The sequence below is a fragment of the Crocodylus porosus genome, unplaced genomic scaffold, assembly GCF_001723895.1.
Source record: "Crocodylus porosus isolate Cpor-Errol unplaced genomic scaffold, CroPor_comp1, whole genome shotgun sequence".
NCBI lineage: Eukaryota > Metazoa > Chordata > Crocodylia > Crocodylidae > Crocodylus > Crocodylus porosus.
In genome coordinates, this window is record NW_017728886.1 from 127,909,176 (window position 1) to 127,924,607 (window position 15,432).

At 40.6% G+C, this 15,432-nt stretch overlaps 1 protein-coding gene across 3 annotated transcripts in view; it reads left to right on the forward strand.

Moving 5' to 3' along the window:
* The window catches only part of TRIO (trio Rho guanine nucleotide exchange factor), a 386,796-nt gene that overhangs the window by 179,061 nt on the left and 192,303 nt on the right, over positions 1–15,432 (forward strand). For all 3 annotated transcript variants that reach the window (XM_019541714.1, XM_019541721.1, XM_019541729.1), the window contains exons 10-11: positions 5,579–5,701; positions 12,576–12,767. In XM_019541714.1, the coding sequence (XP_019397259.1) occupies positions 5,579–5,701; positions 12,576–12,767 (315 nt within the window). The remainder of the gene's footprint in view (positions 1–5,578; positions 5,702–12,575; positions 12,768–15,432) is intronic.

A 15,432-nucleotide genomic window follows, 5' to 3' on the forward strand; every position in this document is an offset into this window, starting at 1 on the left:
AGGCAGGCAAGGAGCCTGTCATGGCAGGAGAGACGCACATAGTCTCTCCTGCCATGCAAAGCCTTGCCTGTCAGGTTGGTTGGTGCCCTTTAATAGTAATACCAAGCGGTATGAGTCAAACTGGGTGCGTCTTATGGTCAGGTGCGTCTTATGGTCCGAAAAATACGGTAATCATTCAAGCATGTGTTTGGGAAAGACTTTTTTGGTTTCCTTAGTACTAACATGTTGGACACCCAACATGAGTGTGACACAAGGTTTCACAACATGGGCCTATGTCTTTCTGTATCACAGAGTTTTCCTAATTAACATACATCACCAGACTCATTTCCTTGTAAATTCAAAGCAAAGATATAGAGACTAATGGACTTAATGGGCTGTCTGGCTCTTCCCTTTTCTTGGAGAACTGAAAAAAATCTGCCTGATATAGGATTGCATCTGGTCCACTTGAAGTCAGTGCTGCTTCCAGTTAATGATGTTCTTCATTTGGCTCACATGATGACATTTTTGTGGAACATTACATAGAGACAGCATAATGAGTCATTCTGTAGCCTAAATGTAAATCGATTTCTACAGGCGTCCAAATTCCAGATTTCCTCTTGTCCTGGATTCTTTTAGGAATTCAGGACTTACCAATCAATGTCTGGAGTACAAAGTTGGCTTCAGTCCATATTATTGCTCATATTGCCCCACATCCACACGCAGATGTGCTCTGCTTCGGACAGCTTTTGTTGTATTTCACATGTAAAAGTGTGGAATGACTTGGATGAAACTGAGAGCACCATTCCTCTTTAAAATCACAGCTTCAACACTTTTTAGTTGATTTTAATTGTACGTATGGAAAACCAGAGTGAATTTCTGTGGTTAGTCCACAAAGCTGAAATCAGTTGCCAAGAAGTGCTTATAGAAAAATTAAAGTTCCCCTACTGCTGTGGCAGGCCAGTAGGGGGAGCTCCTGCTTTGAGCCTCCCACCTCACTACGCCCATCCACCTTCCGGACTCCATGTGTCTCTCCAGGAGTGCCTAAGCCCAGGCAGACCAGCTTTCGAGCCCCACTGCAAAGTCCAGGGGTAATGTGTGATGCTACCACCCTGAGAAGGGACTGTCTAGGTCCTGTGTCCTTGGGAAAACACAGGCCTAATAGTCCTATAGGTACTCAACCCAATACAAGAACTTGGGGTACTTCCCCAAGTCGGGGGCCAAAAATAGTCTCTTTTAGTCCACAGACCCAAGGGGCCTCCTAGGCATAATTAAACCCACCCCTCAATAAGTCTCCTACGCCAACCTTGGTTAACTGGGCAGATGAGCAGGAGCCTTTCCCTCCCCCCACTCAGGTGACCAGAGGGACTACACCCTAGACACCAGGCTTTTGTCACATAGGCAGGGAGGAAAATCCCCCCTCCCTTAGGAATTTGGCCCCAGTGTCCCCAGCTGACAGGCACAGATTCCTGGAGAGAGACCCAGACGGCGGCATTTCTGCCACACTCCTGCTGACTGGCGTTTCTGACTTCAGAGATCACTGTCTACTATTGGCCTTGTAGTAGATGTATTTTTATTTTTTTTCTGGGTCCCAGAAAACACAATCCACTAACTTGTCTTTGTGCCACCGTTTGTTTAAGGAAAGCTTTTGGCTGACATGAGACTGTTTCATTTCCCTTCATTAGAAATATTTTTGGAGGAGAACACATGTCTCAAGTTCTCTATTGAGGGCTTTGCAACATGAACGACACATGCCTCCAGTGGCTGGGGGGGGGCATGGCTGTGCTGGCGGTGGTGGGAGTGTGGTGGCAGTAAGCACAGAGGTCCCACAGACACCGCTGGTGCTGTTGATGGCTGGGAGAGGGGGAGTGAGCACCGACCAAGGGTCGGCGACCACCCACAGGCGCCGCTGACAGTGTTGGCAGTGCCTTTTTGTAGGGGGTGCACCGCCGTGCTCGGGATGCATGTGCACCCGCGCACACCCTCTACACATTGCTTCTGCTTGGCCACATCCTCCTGATTAGTAGAAATGCTTAGGTATGACTGAGGGTGCAGACGGAAGTAATTTTTTTATAACTTTCCAAATGAAACAGGCCTGGAAATGTTTCAGAAAAGGAGCATTTCAGCTAGGGGAAATATGTACAGCCCTGGACCATTTAAGAATTGTTACAGCTCAGTCTCTACAGCCAGGGGAACACCCATGGCATGAAGGATGTCTGAAAGAGGGGAGGGGCACAGCAGCAGGGACTGCCCAGCTCCTTGCCTTGGGATTTCTGAGATTTCAGTTTTTCATCCCCAATCCCCTCTGCCTCTATTCCTCCTCTCTGGCATGGAGAGTTAGACTGGATTGGAGCTGGAGAGCCCAGCATTGGCAATGGGCCCCCAGGTGTTTGTGCAACTGGAACCAGGGAGTGATAGCTAGTGGCTGCATGCTTTGGCAGTCTTATCAGTGCGCCTGCAAGACTGCCCCCTCTGCTTGCCCTCCTTTTCCCATGGAGCAGGAGAGCAGAGCACTGTGGGATTCTGAAGGATCTATGGGTCCTCTATCCCTCATGCACACATACCAAGAACTGAAATGCCTCAAAATAGTACCTTAGTACCTTATTTCAGGAGGTACTACTCTGGAGTGCTTCAGATACTTTTGGAATGTTTCGGAGAGCACGTACATTTGTACAGCTGCCCTTCAAAACACTTCAAAGCAGTAGTAAGCTATTGTAGACGATGTAATTTCTGATACTGTTATGCTGATCCCTTCTGAATCAAAGGTGAATTAGTAATGAGAGAGAGAACCTGAAATGTGGTAGTACAATGCATCTTTCCTTCGTTATTGCTTTTAATTGCAGTAGTACAATGTGGTATGTTGGCCTTCTTACTTAGAATTGTGTAGCTTGAAACTAGCTTTCAGCTAGTTTCCACTCTTGACACTAACATGGAATGGTGTTGAATATGTCTCCTCATCCAAAGAGTAGATATTAAACTTGTTTCCTGGGGGCTGAGTGGAGCCTTAATGATTTCTCTGAAGCTCTTAATATTGTGTGCAGAATCTTCTATGTATATTTTTTGTTTCTAATTCCATCTGGTCCTAACACCCTTGAAAAATTACTTCTGCACAAGGTTGGCAACTACCCACCTGTTTTCTTTTACAATATCTGTCTTCTGAGGTTGAGAGCTCAGAAATTCTTGGAGGTTGCTCAAGGAGGAGAGGTTAATGTTTTAAAACTTGTGCATGAAGTTGTTTTAGTCCCCGTAAGGTTACAAACTACTGAGAATTCTGTGTGGTAGAGCTTAATGTCCAAGAGAACTATAGCAATAGAGGAGTTAATAGCTGTACTTTAAAATTTCCATCTGTTACCTTTTATTTAAGATAAATTTAAATAGAAACTACAGCTTTCAGTTGGATATTTAATTGTTCTTTTAGAGATCAAGTTAATCAGCCTTGCAGCAGTAAAACTGTAGTTTTAGTACAGCTTTTAAAAATGGATTTGAACTTATACTAGGACAAGTGTAGTCATTTTATGTTGGTGCTTATTCTATGCAGGTATCTCCTCCTGAATGGATTTTTCTAAGCTTTCTTTGGCAACTGCTTCCTTGAAAGTTATAAGAAACAAAGCTATAAAAATGTAAAAGATACAACTTTGATATAGTCTTGAGGAAAACATGTTTGTTTTATTCTTCATTGTGTTATCCAACATAAATGGAGTCCAGTATGGGATTTAAGTGACTGACTGTATAAACTGGAGAGAAGGCATTGTGTTCTATGTCAAATAAAAATATGTATATGGAAGACAACAAGCTTAAGAAGGAACTGAACCATTGATCTTGCCAACTAAAATTTGAACATCAAACTTGGGATTTTTTTGATTCCTATAGTACCAGCAAATAAAACCAGAATTTTTACATAAAAATATAGGTAGCGGTTATGTAAGCTCATAGTTAAATTTGTATTTATGAGAATGGGGCTTGCATAGCAAATTTGTTAGTCTTGCCCAAGGAAGAGAATCCTGGTCCCTTTTAGATTGCTGTCCTGGCTTATATATTGCCCTAAATAGGAGGAAAAAAGTACTTAAATTGCTTGGTAGACTTGAGTAAAGCAAATTGGCAAATGATTGTATAAGGTGAGATAACATGCAGAATTCTGAAAAGGGGACAGGAGAAATTTGATAAAGATTGCAGCCCCAAAAGAAATTTATTGCTAAGCATACCTGTTTGATGGTATTAAAATGTTAAGTGGGTAATATTTAACAGTTCCAAAGCTGTGTTCTGGAAGACTTTCCTCTGTCTGACTATTGTCTGACAGTTTTTCAATGATGTATAATTATTTGGCTGACTATATTAAAAATGTATTAACATTTAGTAATTTTGAAAGTCAGGATTTACACAATGAAAATAAATGAAAGTTTGATATCAAATGGTAGCTCCAAGATGCATTTACTTCCTATTTATTATGTGTCTACATATTCTCTGGAAATATTTCCAGTCTATAAGAATTCATTGTGCAGTATAGAATCTGCAGGGCCAGGCATTCGGATTTAAGGATGTTGCTGCTTAATCAGAACTTGTTTTGTGAACTTCCTTTGTTAGCTTTAAAATCATGGTTGAGGGGAAAATCCTGTTGTAGTTTGGAAGCCTTTATGAAACATAATGGTATGATTCTGGGATTGCTTTCTGAATACAGTCCCTTTTCTTAGTCTCTCGGTCACTGTAAGAGAAATAAGAACACTCCTGAAAAATAGTACTCTGTGTGCTTTCCATTTACATGCTGCTTAGGGTCATGTGACATTCATTAATAGGTAATTACAGGCAAATGTCGTATACGTTTTAAGGTCATTGTAACCAGAGTTTTCCTGTGTGCGGTGACTTCAAAATTCCAAGCACTGCTCCACAGCCAAAGCTTTGTTGAGAAGTAAACAAAAAAAAATCTCTAATGGTGATCAACCTGATTCTTTTTACTTTGAGGTTGTCTGAAGAGACTGCAGAGAACCTAAAAGCAATATCGCCAAGGGTGACTATCTTCTCTTGTTCAGTGAAGGCAGCCACTGTGTGGGTTTGTCTCACCAATCTATCCCTGCTTTCCAAAAGTTTCAATTACTTGTACCACTCCTTAAATTCCCAGCTGTTCTGGGTGACTGTACTCAAGATTGTTAACAAGTTAAAAGTAACAGATGTGTGAAACTGAATTCAGTGTCAACATAGAATCCAAGTCTTTTGGATTAACATTTGTTTTCTAGAATAACCGAATGGAACCCCTTGAATTGTAGAATCTAAATTCAGCTATAAAAGAACTTGCAGCTTGCATAGTCATGGTTCTCTTTGCTGGGGAATACAGTAGACTTTGATAATACTCTAATTGAGCTGGCTGTAGATAACTACTGGTTCGGTAACTGTCAAGGTAGCTTTCAAGGTGAACTTGAACTTTGCTTGTAGTGGAGAAATTGATGTTACATGTATCAGTACAGTTCTTCATTCTAGTCTCATAAGAGTTTTTTTTGTTCTTGGAAAGCTGAATTTTATTGCCTTCCTTATACAACCAGAAGCAGTATTTGGAGCAAAACAGATGCTTCCCTTTTACGTTTTAGGCTCATTTTTATGCTGTTTGTTACAGGTGTTGGATTGGATTGAAAATCATGGGGAAGCTTTCCTTAGCAAACACACCGGGGTAGGAAAATCCTTACATCGCGCCCGAGCTTTGCAGAAACGTCATGAAGACTTTGAAGAAGTAGCACAGGTAAGTGTTTCAACCCACAACATGTTGACCAATTGTGCTGCTGTTACTTAAGGATGTTAACACTCTTTTTTTTTTTCAAAACTAAACTCGACTTATCCTGTGGTCAGAGAAACAGGCCTTCCTATATCATGGAAATTAAAGTTTTTAAGCATTAACTAAATTAAAACTATTTTAGTTGTGAAATAGGCTTTTATTTCCTTTTTCAGTTGCATTTCTCCCTTGAAGAAGCAAGTGGGAGAACTACTGTAAAAGAAGGGGAAAAGATAAATGTAAGAAGCCTAAAAGCTTAACTTCCTAATGAAATAGAACCTGGTTATTTTGCTGGTTTGGGTTCTCAATTCCCCGGTGAAAATAAGTATTTGAAATAATTGGGACAACTGATATGTTCCTGTAGTATAGAGAAGCGGTGCTCTTTAAAGCAGAAGCTGCAGGAAACGTCTCAGGGGCCTCCTCCTTAATTCAGCAGATACGAACATTGCAGTTTCTTGACTGCATCAGTTCTTGTGCGTTATAGTGTGCTAGTGTGAAAAGATGGAAACAATCACATAAGAAAACAAAAGCCTCAACCGAGCCTATGAGAAACCCATCTTTCAATGTAATCAATTAAAACACATTGGGAAGTGAGGTGTTCAACCAGTTGGTTGAACCTGGCTTATCCATGTCAAGTAAAACATTAAACAACAGATATTTCTGACAATGGGAATAAAATAAAATTAAGAAATGCAAGGTGGCGGTGAGGCCTTAAAGTGTAGACACTCAAATTTAGCTAACAGCCTGTGGATGTGGTGGAAACAATATCTCAGGACTGTTTCAAGAGCCAGGAAACCAGAAGCTGTAGCAACTCCAGCTCCCAAATTACTCAGTAACCAGGCAGTTGAGGAATGGTGGAGCTAGGGGTGGCAGGAAACCAGACTGGCCAGCCTCTTTTTCTTGTTTCTCTCAGAACTCTCTGTGGAATTGATGTATCCACACAAAATATTCTTCCTGTCAAATGAGCAAAACTGTTGTGTTGGGGAAACTTCCATGCAGCTCTACCATCAAATGCAATTAACAGTAAAATTTACAAAACAATGTACATTTTCTTCAGAGCTTTTAGGAAAATTAACTGTGTAGAAAAATAAATAAAATTTGAGAGGAAACTTAGAGATGTGAAATGGTTAAACTGCTGCAACCTTATGTATGCCAGGTATTAATAAGGAAATAAGTAATGCACAACTAGTGATCATTGTGTATCCCTTAATGTGTATTTAAGAGGCATGGAAGAATGTACTGTGGTGATCCTTCTTAAAAGGAATGGGCTTTTAATTTAAATAGTAGCTTGTCTCTTGAAGATGTGGAGGGAAGGCTAAGTACCCCTCCCCCACAAAAAGGTGGGCATGTAAAAATGTGAACTGCACTGATTCCTGCATCATTACCTGATAGTTGGTTTTATTAATACCATTAGAATGGTCAACACACACAGTTTGCAGGGGGATTGTCTAACTTACTTTGTTTGCTAAGGAAACTTCAGGTACTGTGTAACTTCACAATTCTCTAGTAAACTCATAAAAGCTATATTCAGACAACCAGACTACTCTAGGGAAATAATAGAATCCGAAGTAAAGAATCAATGATGGGTATGAATGGATTTATCAAAGGCTGCACTGAAGACTCAGATGTTGCATGTGTGAGAATGGGGATTTGTTACAATGAGTTCTGGTTATAAGTTTTATGGAGCTATCACGTGAGACCTGGACTTAGAGACCTTATACCATCCAGCAACTGAAATACTATGAGAACAGACATCTCATTATATTCTCACAAATAGTTCCAAGATGCTTTATTCCTGTACATAAATCCTGGATTCCCTAAAAATACCTATAGTTTCACTAATGATAACGTGACTTTCTTCCGCTATGCCCCTTTCAGCTGCATTGTGGACCAGAGCAACTAGAATCTCATCTTCTAAGACACCAGAGATGAAGTCCGTACATTTTCATACTTTGATATTTGCATACAAAAAGGTCTAAAATACAATTAAAGAGAGATGACAGAATAAGAATACTTTTGAGGATGTTAACACCTGGTAGGAGTAGGGAAGTATGCTAGGCATAATGGGAGTACTCTACTCTATGTGTAATGTAGATGAATAAAGGGAAACTTTTTTAGGCCAAAATATAAATAAACATTTCCTAAAGCTAACTTGTACTAGATTGCAAAATAATCTCTATTGGGAATGGGTGGTGTCTGTTGCCTGAGACATTCAAAGCTAGACAGGACAAAGTACTTAAATATACTGTAGAGAGTTATTTTTTCACTGGCAGAAGAGTAAATTAGATGATCTAATATGCCTTTTTTTCATCACAAATTTCTGATTCTGCAGTGGCTGCCAAAACAGGGCACACCCTTGCAACTTTTCCTGTAGCCTAAAACTGAATATAAGTAGACAATAAAAATATACACCCTGTCTTTGAGTATTTAAATCCAAATATTGTTTTAATCCTTCAGGAAAAGGCAATATAAGAACCTGTTTCATAGCACTGCAGACATCAGCCACTATTTCTATCAAATGGACAATTATTTCCAGCGAAGGACAAGCCCTTGAGTCTGCTCACCTGCCTGCTCTTTTATCTCTTCTTTGAAGCCTGCTATACACAAAAACACTTTTTTGGGGGACCTTTTTATAGGTGGTGCACCATCATGCACAGGGGGTGCACGTGCACCCCCTACGCACCGCACCTGTCAGGAGTCAAATGTAGACTCGCGTGTAGCACCACTATACAGTGACCTGAAGAATGAAACAAGACATTTTAAATAGCAACTGGGTCATTTGATGTCATAGCCTTTTTTTTTACCAATCTTTTCCTTCCCTTTGTCTGATATTGGCCATTAGAGAAGAGAAGGGTTTTTAAAGCATTGGGTAAATGAACCAAGCATGGAACTAAGTTCAATTGACTCCTGCATTGGCAACACGTAGGAGCTGCACTCAGGTGTACGTGCACCTCCTGAACTTGGCAGTGCACCCCCTGCAAAAAGCACTGCTGGTGGCGCCTGCAGGCAGTCTCCACTCCCTCCTTTCCCCCTCACCACCGACACCGCTGTGGCTGCCTGTGGGAGCTTGACCCTTGCGGACACCACGCTCCCACTGCTGACACCGCACCATTGCCTGTGCTGTGCTGACACCGCACCGCCCAGCCTCAGGAGGGGGCACGCGGTGTTCATAAAATCCTATAGTTTTAATTTAACCAGCACCAACATACAAGTCCTTATTATGAAACACTGCTGTCTCAGCTTCTCCATTAGTAAGAATGGAAATGATTTCTCTATTGTTTTTCAATGACTTTGTGCCCTAGAGCTGGACTTCATGTTCACATGGTGCTGAACTGGCCGAGTACTTAAAAATCCTGTAACTAGTGGGATTCGGTAGGCCTCAAGTTTTGTTTTTGTTTTGTTTTGTTTTTCTGCTGTACTAGGATAGTTTCTGTGGGCCTTGTTAACTAACATTCTTAGTATAAAAGAAAGGGTCTATATTCTCCCTGTGTTGTATGGTCTGATGTGAGGTGTCTTTTTTTCCCAGGCACCTTTTCTGCTTTTCAGGCAAAATGGTTCAGTTTAATGTGAAGCACTTCAAAATAATAAGTTTGTTACCAAAACCCTCATGACAGCCTTTTGCATAGCTTTGCAGAAATGGATGGCAGCTTTTACTATGAAGGAAACTTCGAGTCCACATTTAAATATTGTGGTCACCAGGGGCCATAGGAAAGCATTTACACAAATTTTAAATACGTATGTTAAAATATGTGAGCTGTCCCATTCCTTGCAATGAAGTGAATCCTCCAGTCTCTCACTAGAAATGTGGTTATTCTAGAACTATGGGTAGGAATGTAGGTAGAGTGTGGGGTGAATGTTTTAAAATAATGAGACTACAAGATATCAAAATTACTGCTCTAAGGAACCGAAGGTTACATTAAAAGCAAAACAGTCTTCCTGTAACTCTCTTCTGTTGTCTTCATATTGTCTGTTGTAGAAGGGGTTGCTGATTAGGTACTGGCAATCTGGTTTGTGAAAGACTAGAATGAAAGACTTCCCTTCCTAAGACTGCAACTCTCACAAATTTCATGTACATTAATAGTGTGTGAAGGAATATTCTACTAAGTGTGAGAGCTTACCATTTTGCTGTTTGCTTTTTGCAGATGTTGTATGGAATCCCTTCAAAAGTAATTTCCAGATTATTTCAACTATTAAATTCAACTAGGTCATTTTCCAGTTGGTGGAAAGATGAATCTGATACACAAAGGAAGCTCTTGGAATACTCCAAAAAAAAATAAATAAAATAAAAAAAAAAATACGGTTTTAGCAAGATAAATAGTTAAGTCGGTCGAATCTGGGAGTTGCCCTTGAGTTCCTTCACAGTTTCATTCCTAAAGTTTATCAATTTGAGAATTGAACTATTTTGGGTTTTGTATTTGAACTTTGATTATAGCACTTAAAACATGAACATTTAATCAGAAGAGGTTCTGAACTGTCATGTTTTAAGCTGCTGGTGTGGAACTAAGTAATAAATTCTGTTACCTAGAAGGGGTGCATTTTTCTTGCGGTAGAAGACCTGAGAGATGTCTCTGATTAGGGTTGGAGAGCTGGTGGTAATACATCTGGCAAGGAGCTGGAAATGTGTAATTGTAAAGGTAGTCCCCATTTGCTTTGTGAGCCACCATAACTTGGTTATACTACATGCATTACAAAAACTAACCAATTTGGGCTCTGCAGGGTGTTGCATCCCATTCAAGAACCTGTGTTGGGTTTGTAGGACATGTATGCCTTCATTAAAGTGTTCCTGTGATGACATTTGATTATTTATGGCATAACAGAAGGCAGGATGGAAAAAGTGAGGGAAAAGACCATGTTTTTCAAAGAAATATCAAGGCAGGCACTACGCTGAATCTAAACAGGCATAAAGACAGGCAAACACAAACATTACAGATTTAATATGAAGGTGTGTTAAGATGATTTTCAAGTGCTTTCAGTTGATAACAGGGGTATAGATTGTGGCTGTGTTGGTCTAAGAGCATAGGCAGACAAGGTTCTTTGGATGAATCTGATATCTTTTATTAGACCAACTTAAATAGTTGGGGGAAAAAATTTTAAGCAAGCTTTCCACTTTAAAAACTCTTTGTCAGACTGTAGAAATTTCTGCAGTTGGTGTGTGCGCTTCCTGGATGGAATGAAAACAATCAACAACAGTTTTCAAGCAAGAAATCCAAAGCAATTTTATACACACCTGTAAACTAAACATGAGATTACTTTTCTTCTCAAATTAACTCAGATCCCAGTTTGTACATGGAGAAACACAACAACATAAATAACTTTTGCAGGACTTACCCAGTAACTGTCAGAGCCAGGGTAGAAAGATGATTTCTGCACATGATTTAGGCAGGTTTGGAGTGGAAACTTGTGGATATTGTAATGACTGACAGAGATGTTTTATTTTTATGGCATTCTATCAACAAAAAACCTGCTACCAGTTAAACTGGCAAAATAGAGCATCACACTAGTATTTCAGAGAATGAGATTAGCCTGATACTGGGACAAGCTGTTTCCCAAAATTTGTAGAGTCTACCATAGGAGGATTTACTTGTACAACCACTTGTAAAGCTCCTGGGTAGTTTAGGCCTCATCATTACTTGTGAGAGAGGACATCAAGTTCTCCTGTTGTTAGAAATACTAAACCCTGCAATCATGTGCCGATTCCCTCAAGGCAACAAGTCATTGATTAACAAATTATTTTAAATATATAGTATGTGGAAAATCTATATAGCACATGGTTGAAGTTGAGAGGACTATGTGAAGTAAAATTGCTACTTCAGTGTTTTGGTTTGTGTGTGGAAACTTGTTCTAACATTTTTCTTTCTTGGGATGGTAGTTTTTGTGCTCTGATTTGAGCTCCCCTTATTTTTTTAACTGCTGATGTCTATCATATTTTTCAAAAAGCATAGATCAACATTCTCTCTCCCCCGAACCCTCCCTCCTCCTATGCAGCTACTAGTACTTGCCTCACTTACTTCCACTCTGAAATTATTCAGGCATTAGCACCTGAACGTCTTACAGGTTCTTACTTGGAGTTAAATAGCTTGCAACTGTTGTAATTGTATATTATAAGAAACATAGAATTTATTGTAAATTCTTCTTACCTTGCTACGTAAATGGAATATTGTCTAACTGCAGTAGTAAAGTACGATTTAAACCTATTTTGTCTTTTGCAGAGGACTTTAAAGAAAAAAAACTTTCTTCCTGCCTCTCATCCTGTTTATCCTGATATGTTAAATAGCTTTTTAAAATGATAATTTATAAGTTATTGGACCATAAAGCTGTTTAGTAGATTTTTGGGACTAGTCTGAAAAGGAATAGACCAGGTCCTGAATCTGTTATAAAAGAGGCAGACATCGATGTCCTTAAATTTTTTTTACATACCACTGAAATAATTCCCATCCTACTAGCATCCTTAGGAAAAAGTAATCAGATCTTGGTGTTACTGTGAAACTGAAGCCAAGTTAAGCAGGCATTGGTACATGTTGTCTTTGTACTAGTAATTGGCTGTAGGCTGAGAAACATGACAGTGTACTGCTCTATAGATTGAAGTGACAGCTGATACAGATGGATATTCTCTTTCCTCCAGTGTAACAGACATGGTCAGAGGATTTCAGTAAAGTATGTACTGTAATGATCATCGTGACAAGGCTACTGACATGACATTTCAGAAACCTAATGTTTAACGGCATCTTTTTTCGCAGTTGGATTCCAACCAAGAGCAATGCTATTACAGCTTTAAACTATGTTTTCAGTCAGTGTTGACTTAAACCTATTTAACTCTACAAAGCTGTTTCTTACTGTTCTGCAGAACACGTATACCAATGCAGATAAGTTACTTGAAGCAGCTGAGCAACTGGCTCAGACAGGGGAGTGTGACCCAGAAGAGATTTATCAGGCTGCCCATCAGCTTGAAGACCGGATACAGGACTTTGTTCGGCGTGTGGAGCAACGCAAGATCCTGCTGGATATGTCTGTGTCTTTTCACACTCACGTTAAAGAGGTAATTTCCATGACAAAACACGGAAGCCCATGGGAGACATAAAATGGAAGCTGTCCATTGTCACCCTATAAAATTTTTGCAGTCAGATAAGTGAGCTCCAACTGTATGGAGAGTTTTTAGTTGAGACTGAGCTGTGCTTTTCTTCTTTTAAGTACAGTGTTTGGTTGTTCCATGTTTTTGTAGTCCCTCACACACTTCTCAGTAGATGTAATAGCCTGTTGTTGGCTTATAGTAACACTTGATGGCTTTCTCTGAGTTCATGCCCCTTTTAACTTAGGCGCTGGATAGAGATTTTTAAAAGGTGGAGTTTCTTTTCTGGTGAGATTTGAGGTTGAGAGGGAAGAAGAAGTTCAGAGGTCAGTTGATTTATGGAAGGTCAGCTGCAATTTATGTCTGGATTCTCAGTTGAGAGCCCTCTCCAAATCCCAAATCCCTTTCGTTTCACTTGAATATCAGTAGCAGAAGGAATTCTCCTTAATTTCTTTCAGAAAGAGAATTGGCAGAAACAATAACAGCAGTAGGTATTGGCCTATCAGCAGCGCTGGCCTCAGCTCCCCCACCCCTTGTCTGGTCCTTGGTGTGACTTCAGAATCATGGCGGCACTCCCCCACCCTTGGAGCACTGATTGGCTGTTTCCGTCAGCCAGTCGGAGTGCGAATAAAGTGTTACAGATGGCTGGACAGACAGACTTAGGCTTTTATAATATTAGAATAGTGAATTCATATTATTATTTTAATTTTGTCCTTGACTTTTTGACTTTGGAGCCAGAGTCGTGCTTTTGAGAAGGATAGTAGCCAAAGTGCTGTGTTCTGCAAAATGCTTTACCAGATGGGCATATTTCGATATGTGTGCGTCTGATACTTCTACCAATTCCCCAAGGCTAATGGTCTGCAAACATATTCACTATTAATTTTTTTTAGAACTCTACACCATAAATACATGTTGCTCAACTAGTGGTTTCAGTATTTCTACTTCATTATATCTCTATTGTTCTTCTCATCCTCTCTCTCGCCACTATTCTTACCTCATTGCCAAATGAGGAAAATCTTTCAAATTAAGCTTACCTTTATATTTCTCATAATTGATCTGTACTGCTGCTTTGCTTCATGTTCCTCTAATACCTACTGCTGCTCATCCACCATTAATGCAGCAGAGAAATGGTAGCCTTGGTCAAATGCCAAAAAAAAAATCTTACTCCTATTTTTATTCTGTTTATTTTTGCATTATCTGTTTTTGTTAGCGTCACAGAGAGAGGCTGAAAATGGCTATACTCTGCATCAGTAGTTGCACTAGAGATGGGTGAATGAGATCAGAGGAAGGGAAGAAGTGATTAAAAAAGGACAGACTTACTGGTGATTCATGCATTAGGAATCCTGGGGAGCCTGTCCAGATGTGTTGGACTACTGCTTCTGTTCCCCTAGATGCTATTAGACTATTTGATGTAAAACCTTCCTATCTTGATTTATTTACTTTTTGGAATAATTTGGCTTGTTCTGCATTTGCAATGGTATGCAGTTATTGCGGTGGAAGCCTGTTTTAACCAGGCCCCTGGGGGCCAGGTTCTGTGGCTGTCTTTTTCAAGTTCTGCCATAATATGCTCCAGCAGACATGGAAGAAAAAGCTAAGTAGAACCAGACAAGAACTAACTTTTTGTTTCTATCTCATGCAACTTTATGTATTATAGTTTTGAGTAAACTTGTCCTATGTGATATTATTTTGGGGGTCAACTTATTTCTCAGTGGACGTAGTCCTTCTGGACTTTAGAAAAGCCTTCGACTCTGTCTCTCACCCCATTCTCATTTAAAAAATTAGGCAACTGTGGTGTTGATCCCTACACGGTCAGGTGGATCGCCAGTTGGCTAGAGGGCCATACCCAGAGAGTGGTGGTGGATGGGTCCTTTTCAACCTGGAAAGATGTGGGCAGTGGGGTTCCGCAGGGCTTGGTCCTCGCACCTGTGCTGTTCAACATCTTCATCAGCGACTTGGATGAAGGGTGAATAGCACCCTATTCAAATTCACAGATAACACTACCATGCGGGGGGAGGTGGGGCATGCTAGAGGGGAGGGACAAACTACAATCAGATCTGGACAGGTTACAGAGGTGGGCGGATGAGAATAGGATGGGTTTCAACACTGACAAGTGCAAGGTACTGCACCTGGGGAGGAAGAACCAGCAGCACACTTAAAGGCTGGGGAACTCCCCTTTCACCAGCACAGAGGCAGAAAAGGATCTTGGAGTCATTACTGACTCAAAGATGAACATGGGCTGCTAATGTGGGGATGCAGTCAGAAAGTCTAACCACACCTTGTCATGCATCCACAGATGCATCATGAGCAGGTCCAAGGAGGTGATCCTCCCCCTCTGTGCAACCTTGGTCAGGCCCTAGTTGGAGTACTGCATCCAGTTCTGGGTGCTACACTTCAGGAGGGATGTGGACAACATTGAGAGGGTCCAGAGGAGGGCCACCCACATAATCAAGGGGCAACAGGGCAGGTCCTATGAGGATAGGCTACGGGATCTGAACCTGTTCAGCCTCCACAAAAGGAGGCTGAGAGGGGATCTAGTGGCTGTCTATATACTGGCCAAAGGAAACCAGCAGGCAATGGGAGAGTCCCTGTTCGCCCGAGCACTACGGGGAGTAACAAGGAACAATGGCCATAAGCT